Here is a 27415-nt window from a genome sequence, read left to right as displayed (position 1 = left end):
TGTTACAAGAAAATCTGAGAACGAAAGACGTATTGGAAGAGGGGGTCGGCAATTGCAGAGTGGGCCACGACTGGTTAGAGGTTCGACATCTCTGTACTCTGACCGACCAACCGAGCAGAGGAGGAGTGGCCACGACTCTACCGTGGCTCTACGCCTCTGTATTGGGAGAGGGGCTGGTCCCCACTGTCGGCTGTCCTGAGAATGGTTTTCCGTGGTTTTCCATTCTCCTGCACTAAGGCGAATGCTGGGACAGTTCCTAATACAGGGCACGGCCGCCTACCCTCTCCCTCTCCGAACATCTCTGATGCGACCGATGAACCAACGTACCGGCGCACATACAACTTCATACGAGGGGTGTTCAGATGAAAAGGTACCAAGCGACACTGTGGCTATAATCGACGCCTTTATTCAAAAGTAATCACCATAGGCCTGAGCAAAACTATCCCACTGTTTCACGAGCAGAAGGGTTCTTGCTCCCAGAATTCCTGTAGCTGTGACAGGAGCCAGTCCTTCACGGTGTTCTTCAGTTCGTCGTCCGAGTGGACGCGCTTCCCTTTGAGATGTTGTTTTAGCGGACCGAACAGATGGAAGTCGCAGGCGGACATGTCCGGGATGTAGAGCGGATGCTCAAGCTGTTCCTCCTTCAACTTGAAGTGTGATGTTGACGAGACGCTAGTTGCTTTACGTCGCACCGACACAGATAGGTCTTATGGCGACGATGGGACAGGAAAGGGCTAGGAGTGGGAAGGAAGCGGCCGTGGCCTTAATGAAGGTACAGCCCCAGCATTTGCCTGGTGTGAAAATGGGAAACCACGGAAAACCATTTTCAGGGCTGCCGACAGTGGGGTTCGAACCTACTATCTCCCGAATACTGGATACTGACCGCACTTAAGCGACTGCAGCTATCGAGCTCGGTGAAGTGTGATGTTGGAGACGTGTGGACGAGCATTATCGTGGAGCGGAATCACTCTCTCCTTTAGCAGCCCAGGGCATTTCCTTTTGATGGAGTGTCTCACAGAAGAATGATGGACTCGTTCACGGAGGGCTAGAGAAGTAGAGGGAGACGACGGTGATTAGACTCAGTTTCTAATGATTTAAAGATAAGAGATATAGAACTCAACGAAGCCACAGTGCTAGTTACAAGTAGGGGATTGTAAGGGCGTTTAGTAATTTCACAGGAGCTTGCAGATTGACCGCTGAAAGGCATTACGGTCTATGAAGATGTACGATGTAAGTACGTGAAATATGAATAATCAACTGCAAAGAGTGACTTCCTCTAGTCTTACATGACTTACGACTTCCATTCAACTATAAGACAGCACATATTAAATTCTTTGAACATTTAGGGCTACTGTTTTCTTTCACTTCGAATGTTTACGTTCTTTCCAGGTTTTCATCAAGAAATGTTGCCTGCTGTCATTTCTTGATGGATACACTACTTTTGCATCCATCTCTGGCACAAGTGTAGCTTCCACCGAAGTCCCAGTCACATCCATGGCTGTGGCAATGTGGAAGCTGCTGGGGTATGGGTAGTGCTGAGTAATAACTTTCAGAGCACAACCAGTGCATCTGAGCGTTATGAAAGGTGTTGCTCATAGGTTTAGTTGTGCTACAAAATCACTGTCTGGCCCAGTGAGGAAAGCAATGGCAAACTACCTCACTCCTCGTCTTGCCCTGTACGCCTCATTTTGGTGCTGCCATTTGTTTTTGTGGTTTTCCTATAGCTGCATAGCCCTTGGCGGTGCTATCTGAGGATCCAACCAGCCTCTGGGCTGATGACCTAACAGACAGACACATCAAGAAATGATCAAAGAAAGGGGACATTCACTGAGAAAATGTATTTTGAAGCAAGTTATATTATTTGTTGAGTTTATTTTTCTTGTGTTAGGACCATGTGTGAATTTGTTCTAAAATTAAATATCAGTATTCACTCTATTATTCTTTAATATTTACTATTTTCTTTCTCCAAATCCCAATGTTCTTTCCAGTCATGCCCCATCCCCTCCCCTCCCCTTACCACCACCAAATTAATTTAAAGTCGGCACCACTGCCTGATTAACCTTTATTCCGGCTGATAAATCAGCATTTTTGTTTATTACCAGTTTCTCAATTTGTTTAAAAAGAATGAAGCCATACTTTCCAGTGTCGACTTTAACATAAAAACTTTCCAGTCTGTCAGACACACGATAATTTCAATATATAGTCCGGCTCCATGGCTAAACGTTTAGCGTGCTGGCCTTTGGTCACGGGGTTTTCGGGTTCGATTCCCGGCGGGGTCGAGAATTTTAACCATCATTGGTTAATTTCGCTGGCACGGGGGCTGGGTGTACGTGTCGTCTTCATCATCCTTTCATCCTCATCACGACGCGCAGGTCGCCTACGGGAGTCTCATCGAAAGATCTGCACCTGGCGAGCCGAACATATCCTGGGACACTCCTGGCATTAAAAGCCATACGCCATTTCATTTTATTTCAATATAAATTGTCTGTCTGTCTGTCTGTCTGTCTGTCTGTCTGTCTGTCTGTCTGTCTGTCTGTCTGTCTGTCTGTCTGTCTGTCTGTCTGTTAGGTCATCAGCCCAGAGGCTGGTTGGATCCTCAAATAGCACCACCAAAGGTTATGCGGTTATAAGGATACCGCAAAAACCAATGGTAGCACCAAAATGAGGCGTACTAGGCAAGACGAGGAGTGAGGTAGTTTGCCATTGCTTTCCTCACTGGGTCAGAAAGTACTATTGCAGCACGACTGACCCTATGAGCAACACTTTTCATAACACTCAGATGTACTAGTCGTGCTCTGAATGTCATTACTCAGCACTACCCATACCCTAGCAGCTTCCATATTGTCACAGCCATGGATGTTGACTGGGACTTCGGTGAAAGCTACACTTTACTCTGGCCTGTGCCAAGAGATGGATGCAAAAGTACTGTATCCATCAAGAAATGACAGCAGGCAAACAATATAAATTATAACACTGTAAACATACCTGTAAAAAGTACACAGTATTAAACAAAGAATGACATGTTTCTTTCTACAAGAACATCCTCAGATTCTATCAAATCACTTTAAACATGCGTATCTATTTACAGTATTGTTTACGTTGCGTAAACTTGTTAATGGTAGTTTAGTGATAATATGAACCAGCATTGACAAATAAGAAATTGACAAGTATTAATATAACGAAAGATCTTCTGTACTTATTTAGACTGCCGATGCTAAATCCTTTGTCACCAAATACTATTTCAGGACTTCTTTCAATTTATTATTTGTCAATACTGGTTCATGTTATCACTAAAATCTCTATCATTACCAAGCTTACGCAACGTGAACAATACTGTACATAGATACGCATGCTGTAAGTGATTTGATAGAATCTGAGGATGTTCTTGTAGAATGAAACATGCCATTCTTTGTATAAAAATGTGATTTTTTAATACGTATGTTTATAGTGTTATAATTCCACGACCAAGATTGCTTTACGGGAGTGAAAGCTGGGTGGACTCATATCTTATTCGTAAGTTAGAAGTAACAAACATGAAAGTAGCAAGAATGATTGCTGGTACAAATAGGTGGGAACAATGGCAGGAGGGTACTAGGAATGAGGAGATAAAGGCTAATTTAGGAATGAACTCTATGGATGAAGCTGTACGCATAAACCGGCTTCGGTGGTGGGATAATGTGAGGCGAATGGAGAAGTATAGGTTACCTAGGTGAATAAAGGACTCTGCTATGGAGGGTAAGAGAAGTAGAGGTAGACCAAGACGACGACGATGGTTAGACTCGGTTTCTAACGATTTAAAGGTAAGAGGTATGGAACTAAATGAGGCCACAACACTAGTTGCAAATCGAGGATTGTGGCGACGTTTAGTAGATTCTCAAAGGCTTGCAGACTGAACGCTGAAAGGCATAACAGTCTATAATGATGTATGTATGTATGTATGTATATATGTATGTATGTATGTATGTATGTATGTATGTATGTATGAATATATGTATGTATGTATGTATGTATGTATGTATGTATGTATGTATGTATGTATGTATGTATGTATGTATGTATGTATGTATGTATGTATGTATGTATGTAATTCGACGAACCTGCTACGCTGGCGTAGCAGGGGGAGAGGTGATACTCCCACGTGGCGCGTCCCAGGTGGTGGATAGGGGGGCCCTAACCGGCTAGCCGGCGGACTTGAGGGAAATAAAATGCCTCTCGCGGACCAAACACACAACCCCCTGTGGGTGGGGGACGCCGACGAAGAATACACCCACGGTATCCCCTGCCTGTTGTAAGAGGCGACTAAAAGGGGCGACCAAGGGATGATTGTCTTGGAACCATGAAACTACTCGTTATTAGTACCACCATGCGGAGAACATCATGGGTCGCTTTTACTTGCGCGTAGTACCACTATATTAGGTACCAAATTAGTTTGTGATTAGTAGCACACAGGAGCACCGTGCGGTTGGCTTTTGCAGTACCTGTGATTAGTACCACCATATGAGCAGCACCATGGGATGATAGCTACCATGGTTCTGCCTTGCCTGTGATTAGTACCCACTATATGAGGAACACCACGGGATAGTGGAAGGTCCCTGTGGTTAGTACTCTTATGTGATGAACACCATAGGTTTGCGTTGCTTGTAAATGGCGCCGCAAAGTGAGAAAAACATAGATCTGTATTATATGTCGAATTTCATAACATCTGAGTAGTACAATAATGTGTGGAATACCGCAAGTCTCTGCTACTTTTGATTAGTACCGCAACAGGACAAATACCATGGTTCTACTTTCCTAGCGATCAGTACCGTTATGAGGGGCCGATAACTTGGATTTTGGACCCCCTTTAGACTGCATCATTGTTTCAGTGTTGTGCTATAGCAGCAATCCCTTGGTTAGTAATCCTATTCTTTTACGTCAGTTTGTGTGAATGAAAAGTATTGCGGGTCGCATCTACTGATTGTTTTAAATTCATGTCCATCCATTCATTCTTCGTTCTCACGCTTTGAATTCTGGTCAGTGGGGAATTTTAGACTTTTAATTTGTCATTCCATTTCGTCTCATTTCGTACCATTAGGGGCCGATGACCTCGATGTTAGGCCCCTTTAAACAACAATCATCATCATCACCACCATCATCATCAGTGTTATAATTTTATATTGAAATTGTGTGTTTGACAGACTGGAAAGTTTTTATGTTACAGTTTCTCAAATGGCTTATATTAACATTATATTTACCACTTATGTCTGCCTTTATTGCCTTTGAATTTATTTTATGGTCTTCCATTAGCTTTACACACAATGAACAACTGTGTAATGTCTTGTTTAGGATATGAAATGAACTGTACAGCTGACGAGTTCCAGTGCGACAACGGGATGTGTGTCCGCCTGTCATGGCGCTGTGATGGAGAGAATGACTGCAAGGACTACTCGGACGAGTCAAACTGCACCCGCAAGACGTAAGTACATGCTCCCTAGTTATTAAACAGAAGTATACCTTTTTAAACTTACAGGTACGGCCTGAAACTTTATGTTTTACCCTATTTATTCCTCTTGCAACTTATCTCAACTTATTTTATACAAATTAAATAATTAGAAACGTAAACAAAGCAAGTGTTTGGATCGCGAAATTATTCATAACATATTGTGAAGTATTTCTTTGTATAAAGTGTTTGAATGGTGGAAATGCCGCTATTTACATTTTCAAAAAATTTAAGCCATAAAATTCATAACAATCTTATCATAATCATACAGTCTTTTTCTTCTTCTTCTCCTCAACCGCTAGGTTGGTGGGTGACATGCATGTCTTCTAAGCGTCTTCTTTCTTTAGCCAATAGCTTCAAGTGGACATAGGTGTTATTTGCCTTTAATGCCGTATATAAATTGAGTTGCCGGGCTGAGTGGCTGAGACGGTTAAGGTGCTGGCCTTCTAACCCCAACTTGGCAGGTTCGATCCTGGCTCAGTCCGATGGTATTTGAAGGTGCTCAAATACGACAGCCCCGTGTCGGTAGATTTACTGGCACGTAAAATAACTCCTGCGGGACTAAATTCCGGCACCTTGGCGTCTCCGAAGACCTTAAACAGTAGTTAGTGGGACGTAATGCAAATAACATTATTAATTATAAATTGAGTTCTTGGTCTTCCTTTACTCCTCCTTCCATCCAGCTTCCCTTCAATAAGGACGGTGCACCAATCAGAATGACGAATTAAATGGCCAACAAAGCTATTCTTTATTTTGTCCAAGGATTGAACCAAGGTGCGTTTCTCACTTATTCTTTAGAGAACATTCTAGTTTGTGAATTTATCGGTGCAAGGTGTCTTTAGTATTCGTCTCCAACATCACATCTCAAATGTCCTGAGTTTCAAAACACCTGCTTTACGCAGGGCCCATGTTTCAGGGCCATAGCTTAAAATACTCCACATAAAACTTACCACAAAATGCTTCCGCAACTCTAAATTAACATTGCTGGATGTTAGTAGAGACTCCATCCATTAGCATATTGACAATTTGGTCACCCTGGTTTTCTTTTTGTTTATTCTCATTCCGCACCTGTCTTTTATACCATGACTGTTCGTAGCTAAAAATTCTTTAATGGCTTCTTCGATGTAGATGTTAAATAAAACTGGCGATATTCCACATCCCTGTCTTCTTTTTTAAATGCTATGTATTCGGGGCAAAGACCTAGAAAGATCTTTTGCCCGTACTGGCACCATATGTTATGAACCTGCGTGTATTTGGAAATTGTGGAAGTGTAAAGTGTTGAATGTGAGGAAAGGAACGTTAAGGACGATACGAACACCCAGTCCCCAGACCAGAAATAATATAAAAGAAGAAGAAACTATGGACAGAGAGATTTTTAGAAAGAAGGTAGTAAGTATGGAAGGATTCCAAGGAAGATTGAACAAGAAGCCTGGTGCGAAGTGATCCGAGGACAGAAAGAAACAGCATAGTGAAAAGATGAAAGAATATTGGAAGGAACGGAAGGGAAAACAACAAAGTATGAAGAACTGAACTGAAATTGGCACGTGGTCCTTAGTAGGCTTCATCGGAAAGAAGAATACGAAGAAAGTATGGGAATATATTCTTCTTTAATTATTTCTAAAATTACAATCATTTTCTGAATCATCGTTATCCGGTCGATTAGATTAGCAGTTTGCCTTTTTCTATCACTACGAGCGCTAATGTGAGTCAATGCACAGTTTCACTTAAGCTCCTATAACTACATTCGGTGTGGACATTTTTTCAGAAAAACAATAAACCCCTGAGAGTATTGAACCAAGGACCACATTACAGAAAGAATTATGTAAATAAGTTAATTTGGCTAGGATTTGAATGAACAAGAACACAAGTAAAGGAACAATCGATTTTAGTCTGACCGGGTGAGTTGGCCGAGCGGATAGAGGCATCCGGGAGATAGTGGGTTCGAATCCCACTGTCGGCAGCCCTGAAGATGGTTTTCAGTGGTTTCCCATTTTCACACCAGGCAAATGCTGGGGCTGTACCTTAATTAAGGCCACGGCCGCTTCCTTCCAACCCCTAGGCCTTTCCTATCCCATCGTCGCCATAAGACCTATCTGTGTCGGTGCGACGTAAAGCCACTAGCAAAAAAAAAAAAAGATTTTAGTCTGATTTTACGGAATATCATTTAGGCCGAAAGTTATTTTTGTAGTTTGATAAAACTATCCAAGACTCACAATTTGAAACCTTTCCAGCAACTTTAGCTCAACAATAGGGGAAATTGCTTAATTTTACGATTTTTCGTTTTTTCGTATTAAAACCTGGCAATCCTACCCACAGGGTTCAGCTCAAGAATTCCAGGGAGAAAAACACAAGTGGCAATTCAAGAGTTTTAAAATAATTATTTGTTTAATTTCTCGGTATTGTACAGTAATGGGGGAGAGAAAGATGAAGAAGAGTTAAGCTCCATTGTTATCGAGCAAGTTCTGGGCGACTTCTATTGTCATGAGTGCTTTCTATGAAAATGATTGGTTGATTTTATACATTGTGTGACACGTAACTCACATGTTAGAAATTCTCTATGGGACGGGAGGGAGGAAGGAAGTACAAGGGCTGTTATTACGAGGGGGTGAACTAACTACCCCTTGGAGGGTGGTTGTTGTTCGGACACACAAGAGGGAAGGGTCCTGGAGAACTGACCCCTTGTCACGTAACTTCGATGATTTCATTGGAGACTTAATATCTAACTCGATTTACCAATATTTCATCACGGGCAGGAAATGTTGGGACAAGGCAGGGGGAAAGAAATGAGCACTGTTATTAGGTGGGTAAGAACATGAAAAATTACGGACCGGCAAGTTCTAGAGAAGCTACTAGGAAAGAAGTCGTTAAATTCTGTCAGAAAAATCAGGCAAGCAACTCAATGTTGCTAGGGATATGAGCTAAGAATTTTAGGTAAATAAAATATATTATGAAGTATGAGAATATATTAATTATTTATTCTAAAAATACAGTCCTTTTCTTAATCATCGTTATCCGGTCGTTAATTTAGCAGTTTGCCTTTTTCTACCACTACGAGCGCTAATGTAAGTCAATGCAAGAGTTACACTTAAGCCCTTATAACTACATTCGGTGTGGAAATTTTTCAAAACATGAAAAAATCTAGGGGTACTGAGCCAGGGAACACGATACAGAAAGAATTATGTGAATAAGTTAATTTGCCTAGGATGTGAATACAAAAGAAAACGAGTATAGAAACAAGCGAGTATTTTCTGAAACTGCATTTAGGCCGGAAGTGATTTTCGAAATTTTTGAAAGTTTGATAGAGCTATCCAAATTTCACAATTTGAAACCTTTCCGGACCCTTTAGCCCTTCAACTTTCGGCGCAATTGAGTAAATTGCTTAATTTTACGTTTTCGTCTTATGGGGAAGCCTACTTTATCCGCTAAGAAATGCTTTCAACATTACAATTGAATTTTTGTTGTAGGGTGTTTGGGAGATAATTAGGGCCCGAATGTTTATGCAGTAATAGGTTAGAATGCAAATTTACTGAAGCGAGTAACAAGTAGAGTCCACCCGGACGACGGTTTTGCTATGAGGTTTGCATAAAAATTAGGGGTTATTTATTAACAAAATTATTTAGTAGCAAATGTCGACTAGCCCGCTCTAACGTAATGTAGTGGGAGTAACATACATTCTAGGAGATTCTAATGGGCCGAACCCATAATATTTATGCAAACCTCATAGCATTACCGTCGTGGGGTAGACTCTACTTATTACTCGCTTGAGTAAGTTTGCATTCTAACCTATTACTGCATAAACATCCGGGCCCTAGAGATAAGTAAAACGTTTCCTTATTAGCATATGACGTCAAAATAGTGTTATATTTTAAAAAATGAAGTTGAAAATGTTATGTTTGTAGATCAGATAGTATTTCATGATGAACGACTTTGGGCCTTGCTGACCTAGTTTACGCTACGATATTTTACACCGTGAAAAACGTTCGCTTCTTGTACGCAGAAAGTTTTCGCATGCATACTACGTTACATGAAGCATGGTACAGCGGGTAGTATAACCAAAGGGGCGAAAGGAGCTACTACCTATCTCACAAACATCACACTCGACTTCAAGCTCCACTCGCTAAATTTAACGAAAGTCATATTGTTGGAATGACAGACGCCTTAAACCAATCAGTCATTCAATTATCTGCATTTAGGCCTGTCTCCCAATTGGCAGATTCCCTATCAGTTGTTTAGATATGCACGGTGTCCTTGAAAAGGTTCCAATATTTAGAGAGGAGACAGCGCGCAAGTAACAAAAGAAAAAAAGGTCCTAAAGCATTGGTCACAAATTCAGTATCTTCGGACTTATGGTTCGCTCCCACTACCATCAATAATAACCATGTCTTTGATCTACTCTTCACAACATGCGACCGCCATCCATTGCAGTGCAGCCTTCCGCCCTGAGTCGCATTGCATCACGCATTGGTTGGAATAACCCTGGCTGTTGCCCGATTGAATCACAGGCATTGAACACGCGTTCTAGAAGTGTATCCTTGTCATTTATTGGAACCGCATATAGAATGGTCTTTACGTGTCCCCAAAGCCAAAATTCTAAAAGGGTTAAGTTCAGGCAAATGGGAAGGCCAAGGCAATGGCCCTCCCCGACCAACCCATCGCTCTGTTAGGTGTCGCCCAGCACTACTATGAAAATGGGCCGGTGCTCCATCATTCATGTACTACAGTTTCAGTCGCTTACGACCAATGTTTAGGTAGGAACATATTTCCGTCTTTTATTGCATACGACACACCGTAAATTATTGGAACATCGTGATAATTGATAGTAGTGGTAGTGGAGCATAACTCCGAAAATATTGGGTTTGCAACCAGTGTATATAGAACCTTTATTTCTTTCGTTTGTTGTGGGTTGCCTCCTCTGTAAAAGTTGGAACCTTTTTCAAAGACACCTTGTATTTTTTTTTAAATTATTTCAAAGTAGATGGGAATTTATGGAACATTTCTTTTGATAAATTAATCCAGTCCCTAATTCCTCTTCCTAAATGAATATATGCCCATATTTGTCCTTTTGAATTCCAATTTTATCTTCATAGTACGATCTTTCCTACTTTAAAATCTCCAGTCAAACTTATTCATCTACTAATGTCATTCCACGCCATCTCTGCACTAACACCTCGTCTCCTTACTCCCAAATCTTCCCAGCTCAAAGTTTGCAAAATAATCGTAACAGCATTTTATGACAAATCATCCAGAAGAAATCGTGCTGCTTTTTCTTGGATCTTTTACAGTTTTCATATCAAATAATCCTGGTGTGGGGTCCCATACACTGGAACCATACTCTAACTGGGGTCTTACCACATACTTACACGCTTTCTCCTTCACATCCTTACGAAAACCCCTCGTGAATCTACACTCATGTTCATAAAAAAAGAACACCTTGAAAGACTAGAGATAGGAAGTTCATATTCATGGATGAGTTCATTAGTACGTTCTGGAGATACGATTAGCATTTCCGTCACGTACGTTCAGCATGTGTCCTGGGTCCTCCATGGGCACTGATAACTTGTTCCAAGCGTGATGACATCGACGCGTATAAGGCGTGAATGGCGTCGTGGGGTATAGCCTTCCATGCTACATTCACATGGTTCCACAGTTCATCTTTGGTGGTTGGCATTGGGTTACAGCGCCGCACCCGTCGTTTCACCATATCCCGCACATTTTCGATTGGCGACAAGTCCGATGATCGGGCGGGCCAGGGCAACAGTCTGATATCCTGTGCAAAAAAGGCACGTGTTCGTGCAGCAACATGTGGTCGCGCATTGTCTTGCTGAAATATGGCGTCTGGGGTTTCGTGCAGAAAGGGTATGGCTACGGGTCGCAGAATGTCATTCACGTAGGTCAAACTGGTCACAGTAACCTGGACACGCACCAACTTTGATTTATGGTTGTACCCAATAGCACCCCACACCATAAGGCCTTGATTTGGTGCTGTGTGTCTTGTGCGAATGCAGCAGTGTGATGTATCTCCTCCTGTCTGCGGCGAACCATAATGCGGCCATCGGTTCCAAACAAACAGAACCTGGATTCGTCCAAGAACACTATCTGCTGCCATTCCTGTCTCCAGTGACGTCGTTCCATACACCACTGCAGTCTAGCATGTTTATGCGCATTAGTCAAAGGTAGGCGGAGAAGTGGACGACGCGCCGGTAACCCAGACCATAATAAACGGCGACGGACTGTCACTCCAGATAGTGTGCGATGTGTTACACTGTTCCACTGTTGCGCCAGAGCCGAGGATGACTCAGATCTGTCCTACAATGCCATTCGGATGAGGTGTCGATCTTCCCGGCGAGTGGTCTGAGTGGTGCGATCAGACCCATCTCGTCGTGTTCTACGGCCTTCTGTGAACCATTCTGTACACACCCGTTGCACTGCCAGCACACTCCGTCACACACGAGCAGGAATTTCCCGATGGATGCATCACGTTCTCTCACGCCAATAATGCGCCCTCTTTCAAACTCACTCATTTGACGGTACGGTTCTCGCATACGTCTGCGAGGCATCCTGCACGTCTGCTCACACTGATCAGTTACCTTCGGTTTATAGCGATAACGAAAGCCGCAGGCGCATTTTACCATTCGGTGATGGTGCGCCGAGATATCGATGTGGACCTTGAACCTAAGGGCCGACATGTTTGAAATGCTAATCTTTTATTCAGAACATAGTAATACACATGTCCTGTAAATATGAACTACCTATCTCTAGTCTTTCAAGGTGTTCCCGTTTTCATGAACATGAGTGTAATTCCATGGCCTTCCAACGAGATCATGAGTTAACTAAAGTAATTCGGAAGGGAAATGAAAAGGCGAGGAGCCTGACACATGCAAGGGTAGCAATCCAAACTCAACTAGGGGGACCGTTGTCGCCAACCCTCGCTCCAATTTGACATCCCCTAGGGGATTCCATGATTATGTTGTACGTCCCCACCCACATGGGACATCCCGTATACTACTAGAGGTCCTGTGGTTATTTATTTATTATCTGTAACATATCACCGCTCGAATTACAACAGATTTCCAAATTATGATGAATTTTATGCACACAAATACAGTATAAAGGATTTGCAAAGTAAAAATTGTGTCAAATTTCCCTTTTGCAAAAATCAGTTGATAACGATTAATTTATTTGCATCTAACGAATCGCTTCCGAGAGACATCTATATGGAATGGGGAGTGGACAAGTGTAGGATTCAGAGCATCGAGAGAGGGAAACTGACGCAGGTCCTATGGAACTACCACAAATGAAATAATCAGTTCTCTAGAGTGTGATAAAAGAGCCTTTTATATGTCTCAGTCATGGTCATCCATCAATACTTCACATCACAACCTGCACGGTTGCTTGGTAACATCGCGTCACATATTCTGTATCGATAATTGCAGATGACCCCCCCCCCCATAAGAGAAGACATTTATCTCAAAAGTTGTTTTTACGAATCTTTATAAATAAAGCTGTAGGAGGTCCGCTGCCTGTAATTTCGTTTATTTTACGGAATTTTCAGATATAATATATCCGTTTTAGGTCCACTCAAGTCCGTACCTGTGGATTTTATTTTTCGTGTGTGTTTGTTCCACCCTCACAGCGAAACGGTTGGATAGATCTCTACCAAATTTCACATTTCGAATATACTCATCCCGGGGAAGGTTTTGATACGCTATATGATTTAAAAATCTCTGAATGGACGGTATTTACATATTTGTCCTACTCAGCTGTCCTCAGTAGTAATCCTATTTGCTATTAATAGCAACTTTCTTAACTGTATTACCTTCTGCATTAATTACTCTGTATGCATGCGAATGCTAATCCCGAAACCTGTACACTCTTTCCTTTGAGGAAAAATGCCAAGCCGTTCAACTTTTGGCCCCGGAAAATATCGAAATATGGGTGCATTTTAATGACGGTTCAGACCTTCGTTTCGGTGTAATTGGTGGCTAAACGGTAGGTCGTATTACAAAACAGATAGCACAATCGCCGTTCAGTTTGGTGAGATATACAACTTTGGCCCTACGACTTACTGTCATGTCTCGATTTTTTATATGCTATATAGCGCTGCATTTCTCGATTATAATCAAATCTCTCCGACTCGATTGTGACTGGCAGTAGGAAATGTGGCCTGCCATTATCCTCAAAAGTTTCCCAGTACCTAACTTATATCGGAAACAACGTATGGCGTCCTCCCTGTTTTCTTTCTCGGATAGGGCTAAGAGACATGCAATTTAATACAGTCCCACTTACTGTCTTTAGAGTAATTTACGGAGACATCCAGATACAATGTAGAATACCGTAGCGAAGCACAGGTACTTTTTCTAGTACGAAAATACAATGCAATTCAATTATTGAGTTGTGCAATGTCATCCACTAAAGAAAATATCTAACAATATGATGTATACAGTAATAAAATATAACTGAATCCCATGTAATCAAGTACATTCTTCAACAGTAGAGCAAAGTCTGTGGGCTTCCCAGATGATATTGACTTAGTATTATAAATCTTACATATTCTTATTAAAGGTGGGTTGCGTTGACGACTATACCATTAACATAATTATGAACAGAAGTAACCCCGCCTCCGCACTTATTCTTCCAGTATCCACTTACATGGTCTTTTGTCCCACTACAAAAGAACGCTGGTATTTTCAAAATGAAAGATACCACAGAGTTCCAAATTTGCTTATAGGGCCGTACGGGTGATTGAGAATAAGGTGTCTTATCTAAACAGGCATGCTCAGATATAGCGTTATTCAATTTCTAACGATAAATCCTAATGTCTTATACAGCATGTTTCCTTCGACATTATTTCAGTATGGACATAAATGCGTTGGGCACCAATCTTTTTTTTTTAATTTGCTCTGTGGGCTGACACTTTGCTTTTAGTCTGCGAAAGTGGACCTCCGTATCCGGCGTGGCCTAGCAAGAAATCCAAAAATAGTTACCGGTAACCGTTGTGGCGTTCAACGTGTTAAGAGAGAAGGGAATCTCTTATTACCCAACCTTTCATGCAATTTATTATCTGAATTTTTCTATATTTATTGAACAATGGACAATTCAGCTTATTCTTAATGCTTCATTGATAGCAGTTATTGACATCCAGTTGTAATTCACGATCACGATGTCAGCAATCACGTTCAATTGTATGTTTACCGAGCAGTTTAGTTGTGCGGTAAGGGCCGTGGATCTGTGAGCGTTCGTGAGACGGTAATTTCACATTTTCACTCCAGGCAAACGCTGAAGCTCAATTTTAATGAAAGGAAAAGCAGCTTCCTTCCCATTCCTGTCCCTTCATGTACTTTGCACCTTAAAAATGTTTAAAAAATAAGGAAATACCACCTAAAAGTTTAGCTTTTTCAAGAGTTTCCTAGTCACTGCTCCACATTCACAAATGTTGAGCATCTAGAGAGAAAAACTGTGAATATTGGCATTCAGGATGGAGAATCCATGTTCACGAGGTAATCACATTCCAGAAGAGAGAGAGAGAGAGAGAGAGAGAGAGAGAGAGAGAGAGAGATATTAACATAGCGACGACGGAGGGTGGTGGAGGAGGGGGGTTATGGTTGGTTGGAAGAGACGAAATTGCATCGTGGATGCGAATTCAAGTTCTGCCTTGTTCAAATTTCCGGTAATCTCTGCGACCAGAAGAGACATAATTATCCTGAATTCCGTCGGCCAGTTGCAATCGCAAAATAAAACGAGCTCTTAAATTGCCATTCATATACGATAAGCCGCCAAATGGTAGTCGCCAAAGATAAGGAGTATATCCAACCCCTTGCTAACATATTTTTAAAATGAAATCTTTGTCAGTAATTTGAGAAAACTTTATACGAATCGCCTTGAGTTGTAAAGTGTTTATCGGAAAAGCCAATGTTTATATTGAGCAGGCATTAAAGGAAGTCAAAGAGAAATTTGGGAAGGGAATCACAATCCAAGGAGAGAAAATCAAAAGCCTGAGATTTGCTTATGATATTGTTATTTTATCTGAAACTGCAGATGATCTGGAAAAAATCGCTGAATGGTATAGACGGAGTCTTGGAGAAGGAGAACAAGATGATAAGTCCGAAACAAAAGTGTAAAAACGGAAAGCTACTCAGGGCTGCCGACAGTGGGGTTCGAACCCACTATCTCCCGGCTGCGCGACACAAAACTCGCATTTGCTCACTCGCTATCATGCACATCAATGACGTTACAAAAAAGGAAGACAGTGAGTATTATTCATGATCGTGAGGAGCCAATTATACCCGTCATTACAGTCAACACTATAAGAAATATGTCGAGAAATCAACATTACTTTCAAAGTGTAGAAGAGTAACAGTGTATCAGCCTATGGGTTACGAAACAAAATTGTCTTTGTCGATCTACTTCTAACATAGGGTTCATGCACGTCAATTATGACCTGCCAACACGATGTATACGTAGGCCTACAGTATATTTGTATAGAGCCTACTCTTTCACTGGATATTCTGGATATTCGCTTTCAAAGGCATGGCTATTCAGTGAGAGAAAAATGTCGTCCCTTATATTTCCTAAACATTAATTTCAGTCCCAAGGTAAGCTCCAAAGAAATTCACGCCAACAGGGTGAAAAGACCGCGAAGTCAGCGCAAGTAGGACAATCCACATGACGATAAGTGTCACGCAAAATATTATTTTATAGTCCGGCTCCATGGCTAAATGGTTAGCGTGCTGGCCTTTGGTCACAGGGATCCCGGGTTCGATTCCCGACAGGGGCGGGAATTTTAACCACCATTGGTTAATTTCACTGGCAAGGGGGCTGGGTGTATGTGTCGTCTTCATCATCATTTCATCCTCAACACGACGCGCAGGTCGCCTATGGGAGTCAAATCAAAAGACCTGCACCTGGCGAGCCGAACATGTCCTCGGACACTCCCGGCACTAAAAGCCATACGCCATTTCATTATTTTATAAGCCTGAAGAAATGAATGTCAAATAAACATACCTGTGAAATGATACGCCATTTTCATTTATGACATACTCTGTGCAGCGTAAGTTGCACAGAAGAATGACATTTTACTTACGAGAAGTATTGTATAATACTTAAGTTTTCGGGAAGCTCCAGTAGTGACAGTGCCAAACAACCCACCTTTTGCCAAACAGCGGACTCGCTCAACTTTGCACGCGACTGCAGCGCCAGTGCTACCTCTAGTTGATATTTTACTTACTCTGTGGTTCTACATTAGTATGCATATGTCTCATTGTTCCTTAACTGTGTGCAACAGTAAAACGTACCTGGTTGCCAGCCATTAAGAATTTGCGTAGGTAGTTCCCTTCCCTGTCCCTTCACTATTGTTATTTCGTCTAAGTGTTTTCCAAATTGATACGTTCCTCATCGCCAGATGTTTCATTCCGTGCTTGTGTCAATGTCATACACCTGTCAACGTCATATGTTATGTGAACCTCTTAGACTGATTCTGATGGTTCGGTCAGCTTCCGCTTCGAATGCTAGCGCTGTGCCACGTCCGGGAAGCCATCTGGTGACGAATGAACGTACCATTTCCACTTCTATTATAACGTCTAAATTTAAGAGAGTCATTGTTTAAGAAGCCTTTCTCGTGGACAGTCGAGATTTTCTTCTGATGATGCAGAGCTCAGTTCTCTACGAAACGTAAAGAATTTCACCTTATTTCTTGACGCAGCATAAGCCCAAAAGCCTATACAGTATCATGTCTGTTTTAAGTACTTTTTAATATAGTAGATTTACGCGGTTTTGGGAACGAATTGGATCGACGAAATGTCACTGTAATATTTGTCCAAAATGGAAGATAATTGCTTTTACTCAAATAAAGTGTAAAATCTGCGGTATATTAAGAAATACCGTCGTTACTGGAGAAATATCTAGATAAATATTTATACTATTTAGGGGCTGTAGACAGGACTCTCTTATGAGCATTCCGCTGTTTGTGCCGTATTTTGTTTCTTTCTTGAGGTCCAGGACTCGCACCGACGAATGGGAGTGCTATGTTTGTGAATTCTCTGTATCTTTGTCCATATGACTAGCGCGGGCCGTTCAAACAGCAAAATAGCATGATCCTTGGACCAATAAATATATTAATTTTTTGTTGGACCTATAATAATATTACATATGAATGACTTAGGGCACAAAACGAATGAGCAACATGAAGAAAACGACACCTAATTAATTCAAAGAACTTCAGTGAGCAAAGACATCACACACAAAAGTGTTAAACAAACCACATAGGGAAGCGCTGCGACGTAGCAGAAAAACTAGATGTAAGGTAGTAAAGTATGTATCGGTATTATTCACTACAAGTAAAATATTTCGTACTATTTCTTAATTTACCGCAGATTTTACACTTTATTTGAGTAAAAGCAATTATTATTTTCCATTTGGGACAAATGTTACAGTGAAATTTCGTGGATCCAATTCGTTCACTTAACCGATTCACGCCACTGTCACGGAAAGTGATCTGAAAAGGTTAAATACGGTTTATGAACAGTTTTTGATCCCCAAATTCTCTTCTATTAAATATGCCAGGTTACAAATGGATCGTTTCTCTTCGTTCATAAATAATTCTGCTCGATCATTCTGGAAGGCTTCAGGAGCGGAATAGCACGCGTCTTGGTCTACTCGAAGTTCCTCGAAGGATTTAACATGCCTTGCAATGCCTCAACAGCTATAATATTGAGAGGGCCGGCCGTACACAAAGCCAAAGCTGTACCGGAAGCGAAACGGTACGTGCTCCCTAGACTGGGACGAGGATTGGTGTGATGTGCTTGCTACTACAAGCCAAGACGTGTCCAGTTAGACCAGTATTACTCAATGTTAGCCTCCCCATTAAAAGGAGAAGGAAATTTAACAGAACACAGTGAAAAATATCCTAAGTCCATCGAGCAAGTAGCTGTACGGTTTGGGTCTCGTAGCTGTCAGCTTGTATTCGGGATATAGTAGGTTCGAATCCCACTGTCGGGAACTCTGAAGATGGTTTTCCGTGGTTTCCTATTTTCATACCAGGCAAATGCTGGGCCACTGTCGCTTCCTCCCCACTTCCACCACCACCACCACCACCACCACCACCACCACCACCACCACCACGCTCTGCAGTTGAAAGCCCTTTAGTTAGTCATTTTTTGTCACATCGCACCATAGGGAGAGGTTACCGTGGGCGTATCCTCTGTTTAGTTTTAGAATCTAAATGAGCGCTTGTAGCGAACTTCTTTCTTTAAATTTTATTTTTAAAAGTTGATCATTTAGGAATTGACACAATACTACTCATATCTCTAAGAAAATAAACAGTTCAAAAGTACTGTAAGAAGTTTTGCATTGCTTCCCTTTGAGTTTTGTCTTCTATCTGTAGCCACTGCGTTATGATGCGACAACATACGTTCACTGTCAACATCGCTTGTTGGGGTTCACGACAAATAAAACATTCTAAAATCCACAAAAAAATTCACGGTTCATATGATGGCATTAAAGAAGTCTTGCATTGCATTTGAATATTGCTGAGGCCTGTCGCCTGTCGTGCACCCCTTCACCTCAACGATTAATGCAGATTTATTCTCTTCACCTTGCGCACAAAGAAGTACAAAGGGGAATGAAGGGAAAAGGAAACGCATATCTCGAGTCTTGTCTCGTGCCGATCGTGTATTCAGTAATAATCGATTAAAAAAGAGTTGCATGAAAACAGACATGAAGGAAAAATATATCCACCACACATCTCGCGTCTTACTGATATCGTTTCTCAGTAATACTCGAAAAATCCACAGTTGTAGCCCTTCCGGCAAACAAGTTAATGTTGAAAACATTCTAGGGATATGTCCAACTCGTTGGCTGAACGGTCAGCGTACTGGCCTTCGGTTCAGAGGTCCCGGCCGGGTCGGGGATTTTAACCTTAATTGGTTGATTCCAATGGCCCGGGGGCTGGGTGTATGTGTTGTCTTCATCATCATTTCATTCTCATCACGGCGCGCAGGTCGCCTACAGGCGACAAATAGAAAGACCTGCACCTGGCGAGCCGAACCCGTCCTGGGATATCCCGGCACTAAAAGCCATACGACATTTCATTTCATTTCTAGGGATATGAGCTTCGAATTTTTGGTAAATAAAATATGAAAAAATATGAGGATATATTATTTATTTATTTATTCCTAAAAGTGACAATCCTTTTCTTAATCATCGTTATCCGGTCGATTAGATTAGCACTTTGTCTTTTTTTTTACCACTACGAGCGCTAATGTGAGTCAGTACATTGTTTCACTTAAGCACCACGACGAGTGCTAATGCGAGTCAATGCATTGTTTCACTTAAGCACCACGACGAATGCTAATGCGAGTCAATGCATTGTTTCACTTAAGCACCACGACGAGCGCTAATGTGAGTCAATGCATTGTTTTACTTAAGCACCACGACGAGCACTAATGTGAGTCAATGCATTGTTTCACTTAAGCATCAATACGAGCGCTAATGTGAGTCAATGCATTGTTTCACTTAAGCACCACGACGAGCGCTAATGTGAGTCAATGCATTGTTTCACTTAAGCACCACGACGAGCGCTAATGTGAGTCAATGCATTGTTTTACTTAAGCACCACGACGAGTGCTAATGCGAGTCAATGCATTGTTTCACTTAAGCATCAATACGAGCGCTAATGTGAGTCAATGCATTGTTTCACTTAAGCATCACGACGAGCGCTAATGTGAGTCAATGCATTGTTTCACTTAAGCACCACGACGAGTGCTAATGCGAGTCAATGCATTGTTTCACTTAAGCATCAATACGAGCGCTAATGTGAGTCAATGCATTGTTTCACTTAAGCACCACGACGAGTGCTAATGCGAGTCAATGCATTGTTTCACTTAAGCATCAATACGAGCGCTAATGTGAGTCAATGCATTGTTTCACTTAAGCATCACGACGAGCGCTAATGTGAGTCAATGCATTGTTTCACTTAAGCACCACGACGAGTGCTAATGTGAGTCAATGCATTGTTTCACTTAAGCACCACTACGAGCGCTAATGCGAAACAATGCATTGTTTCACTTAAGCACCACGACGAGCGCTAATGTGAGTCAATGCATTGTTTCACTTAAGCACCACGACGAGCGCTAATGCGAAACAATGCATTGTTTCACTTAAGCACCACGACGAGTGCTAATGCGAGTCAATGCATTGTTTCACTTAAGCATCAATACGAGCGCTAATGTGAGTCAATGCATTGTTTCACTTAAGCACCACTACGAGTGCTAATGCGAGTCAATGCATTGTTTCACTTAAGCACCACGACGAGCGCTAATGTGAGTCAATGCATTGTTTTACTTAAGCACCGCGACGAGCGCTAATGTGAGTCAATGCATTGTTTCACTTAAGCATCAATACGAGCGCTAATGTGAGTCAGTGCGTTGTTTCACTTAAGCACCACGACGAGTGCTAATGCGAGTCAATGCATTGTTTCACTTAAGCATCAATACGAGCGCTAATGTGAGTCAATGCATTGTTTCACTTAAGCACCACCACGAGCGCTAATGTGAGTCAATGCATTGTTTCACTTAAGCACCACGACGAGTGCTAATGCGAGTCAATGCATTGTTTCACTTAAGCACCACTACGAGCGCTAATGTGAGTCAATGCATTGTTTCACTTAAGCACCACGACGAGTGCTAATGCGAGTCAATGCATTGTTTCACTTAAGCATCAATACGAGCGCTAGTGTGAGTCAATGCATTGTTTCACTTAAGCACCACGACGAGCGCTAATGTGAGTCAATGCATTGTTTTACTTAAGCACCACTACGAGCGCTAATGCGAAACAATGCATTGTTTCACTTAAGCACCACGACGAGCGCTAATGTGAGTCAATGCATTGTTTTACTTAAGCACCACTACGAGCGCTAATGCGAAACAATGCATTGTTTCACTTACGCACCACGACGAGCGCTAATGTGAGCCAAATCATTGTTTCACTTAAGCCCTTATAACTACATTCGGTGTGGATATTTTTCATAAATTGCGTCAGGGTATTGAAACAAGGAACACATTACGGAATGAATTATGTAAATAAGTTAATTTGGCTACGATTAGAATCAAAAACAAAACGAGTAAAGAAACAAACGATTTTAGGCTGTTTTTCAGCTGGTAGTGATTTTCGATTTTTTAAAAAGCTTGATAGAGCTATTCGAGGCTCACAGTTTGAAGCCTTTCTGGGCCATTTAGCCATTTAACAAATTTGCTTTACGTCGTACCGACACAGGTTTAATGGCGACGATGGGATAGGAAAGGGCTAGGAGTGGTAAGGAAGCGGCCGTGGCCTTAATTAAGGTGCAGCCCTGGTGTGAAAATGGGAAAGCATGGAAAACAATTTTCAGGGCTTCCGACAGTGGGGTTGGATCTCACTATCTACCGGATGTAAACTCACAGCTGCGCGCCCCTAATCGCCTGGCAAACTCGACCGGACTTTAGCCTTTCAACTTTGGGCACAATTTAATTATACATCTTTTGTAGTATGTAGGGGTGCGCTAAATAGAAGGTGACGCCTTCTCTCTGGACAGGAGATTCGGCGGGTTTGGCGATTTGATCGAGCTGGGTGGAGGAGATCGGTGGAGGACCTGGGAGGGAGTTTCGGCCACGCCACCGGAGTGGTATTGGTGGCCTGCGACAGAAGTCGCTGATTCATTATCCCGTTTCCTCTGTCTGAGAGGTGATTTTCTCGAGGTCAAACACGTTATTTCTCAATTCCTACTTCACAGATTGAGAAAAAATTGAGTGCAGGAAAATTCTGGATGTATCTACTTTAATATTGGCAAGTTTCATGAAAAATTGGGTTAGCAGGTTTTGCGTTTCTCCTGTCCAAACTGAATGACAGAGAGAGAGAACTTTAAGACGTAAAGTATAGGACCTCCGCTCAGTGGTGCCGACTTCGGGGGAGCAAGGCGTTTTCTGCTCGCCCCCCCCCCTCGTAAAAATAATAGCGCGGCAGAGTGCCATTTTGCCCCCCCCCCCAAATCTTCCTAGATGTTAAGTCCCCTTAAATACGTGGAATCTACCCCATATGGGTTGAGGACGTAGACGAAGAATACACCCCAGTATCCCCTGCCTGTCGTAACAGGCGACTAAAAGGGGCGACCAAGGGATGATGGTATTAGAACCATGAAATTACTTGTGATTAGTACCATCACGCGGAAAACACCATGGGTCGCCTTTACTTGCGAGTAGTACCATTATGTTAGTTACACAACAGGTTTGTGATTAGTAGCAACAGAGAGTGATTCACTATGGATTTACAGTACCTGGGATTAGTACCGCTATAAGCGGAACACCACGGGCTTATGTTGCCTGCGATTAGTACCATTCTGTGAGAAACACCACGGGTCTGGACGTTGCCTGCGATTAGTACACCTATGCGAGGAACATCATTGGTTTGCGTTGCCTATGAGTGGCGCCATTATGTGAGAAACAACATAGGTCTGCGTTACCTGTGCGACTTACGATACTTGGGAGTAGCACCATAATGTAAGGAATACCGTGAGTCTACGCTACTTTTGATTAGTACCGCAACATGACAAAGACCATGGTTCTAATTTAAAAGCGATAAGTAGCATTATGAGGGGCCGTTGACCTGGAATTTGGACCCCTTTAAACATCAAGCATCATCGTTTGAAAAGTCTGCTTTAGAAACAGGCCCTTGGTCAGCAATACTATTGTTTTCAGATAGTTTCTGGTCAGTGGATGATTTTGGACTTTTAAATTGTCATTACATTTCGCCTCATTTCGTTCCATTAGGGGCTGATGACCTAGATATTAGGCCCGTTTAAACAACAAGAATCATCATCATCATCATCATCAAAACGTGGAGTTTGGTAGTCTTCGGTGGCTGCTAAGACGTTAAATCTGGAGAAGATGGTAGATGGTTTTGAATTAAGAGATGAGATTTGAAAGCGAGCATTCCTTCAGAGAACTACATTTCGCATTGGAGATCGTTCAGGAGGTACATCTGTTGGTAGAACTTTTCACATTCCGCATCATGAAATGCACAATATACCATAATAGGGACATTTACTAAGAAAATGTATTTATGAAGCAAGTTCTAAACTTTTTTTTACTTGTGATTATTTTTTATACCTTCCTACATAAAACATTCCTTTAAAATATTTGTTTATGAATCAAGTTATATTTTTCTGCTTACTTGTGAATATTATTGAAAACACCGTACAAAAGACTCGCTCAAAAATGTTCTTAAGAAACAAGCTCTATTTTTGTTGATATTTTTGCTTTCACGGCCCGGACTTGTGTCAATGTCATACACCTGGCAATGTCCTATGTTACGTACACATGTTATGTGACCCTCCTAGATTGATTCTGATGGTTCGGTCAGCTTCCGCTTCGAACGCTAGAGTTGTGCTACGTTCGGAGAGCCATCTGGTGGCGAATGAACGTACCTTTTCCACTTCTATTATAACGTCTAAATTTAAAAAAGTTATTGTTTAAGAAGCCTTTCTCGTGGACAGTCGAGATTTTCTTCTGATGGCGCAGAGCACAGTTCTCTGCGAAACGTAAATAATGTCACCTTATTTTCTTGACACGGATAAGCCCAAAAGCCTATATAGTATCATGTCTATAAGCTATATTATTGTTCTCTATGTTTGTAAATATTGTTATTATTGTACCGGGCGGTACACCTCTACGCCGCAATTTTAAATCTTCCGCCAATAAAGTACTTCTCTACCGGAGAAACTCTGAACTATAACAACTGAATTAATTCAACAGTTCCTCAGAAGATGCCACTGTGTGTATTTCGATTTGTTTTTGTTCTTTTGGTGGATCAAGAAGTGTGGACATTCTCTCATAGATGTCACTGCCGAAAAAACTAGGATCATGCACGCTGGTCCGAAGGAATGAACTTTCTCCAAGAAATTTTGTATTCAAAAGTTTTTGTCTACTAAATTTTATTCTTTCATTTGTGGGTTGGCAATATTAAGCTTTCTTTCCGCCAGTTTTGAATTTAGCCAATCAGTAATTTCTGTAATTAATTTTCCTCCAATCCTAGCCTTCTTCTTCGATTTTCCATGTGTAACTCTTAGCTATCCAATAAAATTGAGTGGGTGTGTCTTTGTTATTCATGAAAGGTCTCGAATCTTCCACGAGGGTTTAAAACTGCTGATTTTCTCGGCTCTTCGCCACTCGAACAACATATAGCTCTGCGTGTGAATATGTAGCAGGGGGCGGGAAGCGCCCTTTCTTCTGGCAGCAGTTCTTCAATAAGGTAATGGCCGTTTAACATATTTATTTCTTGCCAGCTCAGCAGTTTATCTCTCGGGGAAGGTCCGAAAACTTTAATATGTAAACTATGCTTTGAAACATGTAAATCTTTCCTGTCTTTTAATATAACTTTAACTGTAAATAGGGGATAGAGAGTGCCTTACCCTCTCGAGCTCCCCTTCATCTTGAATTTGAGGTGACTACGTTTTTGTAACCGTTCTTCTATTCCTTCTTAATGTGTTAAATTTATTCTGTATTCGTGTCACCTCCATAGTATAGGAATAGCCACTGTTTATCGGCCTAGCGCCACTTAGGTTTTAACAAGCTTCATGTAGGAGTGCGAGGTTATGCCTCCACTCATCTTGGTATTGTAGGGCCATTTAATTAATCTGTTCTTTTCTACGAAGGCCCAGTAGATTGGGTACGAGATACCCCTGTGTATATTTGTAAGTTGTGCCTTGATGGCAGTGAATTCTAAAGTCTAGGTAATGCCTTTAATAGGCTTGAAACATTGAGAGCGGGTTAGCTCTTTTCTCTTGTGGTAAACGTGCCTCAGAGGCTTGAGATTTAAATGTGGGAGCAAACGCTCTATTGTATTGAGGGAATTTCTGCCCTTTGGTAAGATGTCGATTGTGAGCTGAGTGCTCAGGAATTGTAAAAATTAGGGCTTGTGGCCCAGATTGTCAAAGTCTATCTAAATCTTGGCTGGCTTGATCTTGTACCTGATTTAACTTGTTGTTATTTGTTGTTTGTTCAAAGTCTATACCAATCTGTTAAGTTTGGCTGTCCTGAAAATATAACCTTTATTTAGATTTTAATTCATCTTTCGAACTTGTAGTTAGACTCATTCCAGCCCGCACCTTCTTTTCACCTCTGCTGATCCACCAAAACCTCGGAATAATTATATAGGAATGTTTGCATTAATAGATGTCCCTCATTTCACATAGCTGTGTTCATGCTAATCATGCCCCCTCAATAATTACCCGAAGTCAGCGCGCCTGCCTCCGCTTCGTGTATGCTATTAACGCACCCAAAATTGCGGCGAAAAATGTACGGACAGACAGACATTATGCAGTAAAACCTCTGTCCCCTAAGGGACCGGAATTTTTCCTCTGTATGCAGGATTCCGGTTTATAAATGTGGTTAAAAATAAAATAAATACCATAAATACATATTTCCTTTAGATAATCAAGCAGTAGAATTATGTAATTTTTGTGCGGTAATAGATACAATAGTGACACTTCTTCTTGCTTCCGAATATGGCCAACTGTGGACCGCGTGAAACTTAATGCTTTCTGGCCAGTCTTCTTCTTTTCTCTTCCCAGAACTTCTTCATTCGTTCACTCCTTATTTTCCTCTGCTCCTCAGATATTAGAAATTTGGGCCTGTTTTCCGCTGCTCTTCATGGAATTTGTGGTCATCTACTCGAGTTCTGAACTTCTTTCTGTTGAGGATCAACTCTGGTGTTATTTTAATTTCTTTTGCGTCCTTCTTAACCTCCTCCACCCATTTCGTTGCCCTCCACAATCCAATTAAATATTTATATATTCTTTTAGTCAGGCGGTTGTCATTCATTCCGACGAGATGTCCGTAAAATTTCAGTCTTCGTTTTCGCATTGTGTCCGTAATCTTTTCAGAATACTTGTAGAAGTCCTCATTTCTCCTTTTCTTCCATGTCCCACCTGTCGTTTTCTGAGGTCCAAGAATTTTCCTCAGAATTCTCCTTTCCTTCTTCTCGATTTCTTTCAGTTCCCCTTTTTTATTTAAGATAAGGCATTCTGAACCGTACAGCCCCTCTAGTTTTACAACAACGTTGTAGTGTTTAATTTTGGCTTTGTAGGATATTGCCCGTTTATTGTACCTACAATGACACTAACAGGACAGTTATATACAATAGTTCATCAGCACTAATATAAATTTGTTCTCTCGTCACAGTTATTTAATACACATTACATGGTTTGCAGAAATAACACCAATAGTAATACTGTACAGTATTGCCATGTACTTCTTCCACTGATCCAGAATTGTACGTTGGATACAACTACCCCTGGTAGTAGCACGGTTCTCAACTAAAATGCTGATACGGCAAATAATGTCGAACTATTGCAAACTTTTTTTTTTGCCACCGAAAAATACTGAATGTTCTTTACGGCTGATAGGGATGAAGGAGGCCCCTAAGTTTCCTGTCTCAAATTTTGGTCTTTCCACATTCCTACAGTAAAGAATGTCCAAACCACATGAAATATCCCTGTCATGGTCTACAGATAGAGTTGCCACCTTACAACCAGACGGTCCGAGTTCATTTTCTTGCCGAATTCTATCTCGATACCTCGACTATCTTAGATCCATTCGGAATACAGATGTACTGAGAAGGGTTAGGAAGAAAATTTTACAATTTTCTCTTCTTCTTCTTCTTCTTCTCCTTGTACCCTATCCTCATTGGATATAGGCTGACATCAGGGCGATCTGGTTTTTGTTCTCAGCGACTCGGAAAAGAGTGTGGGTACTAAGCCCATAACCATTCTCGTATTCCGTAGCCAAACGTATTCACCTTCATCCCCAACTTCTCCTTCCTTCAGTTTTACCTTGTAAGATAAACTGAAGGAGTCTATATTTATCGTTTCGAATGAAATGAAATGGCGTATGGCTTTTAGTGCCGGGAATG

General features: G+C 41.5%; 1 protein-coding gene across 1 annotated transcript in view; it reads left to right on the top strand.

The window, feature by feature from the left end:
• Lrp4 (LDL receptor related protein 4) overlaps window positions 1–27415 on the top strand; it is a 315255-nt gene that overhangs the window by 12495 nt on the left and 275345 nt on the right. Inside the window, exon 3 of the mRNA XM_068229792.1 lies at window positions 5326–5455. Within this exon, the coding sequence (XP_068085893.1) occupies window positions 5326–5455 (130 nt within the window). The remainder of the gene's footprint in view (window positions 1–5325; window positions 5456–27415) is intronic.

The sequence above is a fragment of the Anabrus simplex genome, chromosome 12 (genome assembly GCF_040414725.1).
Source record: "Anabrus simplex isolate iqAnaSimp1 chromosome 12, ASM4041472v1, whole genome shotgun sequence".
NCBI lineage: Eukaryota > Metazoa > Arthropoda > Insecta > Orthoptera > Tettigoniidae > Anabrus > Anabrus simplex.
Note: the sequence above shows the minus strand (reverse complement) of the source record. Positions and strands in the feature narration are given on the sequence as shown.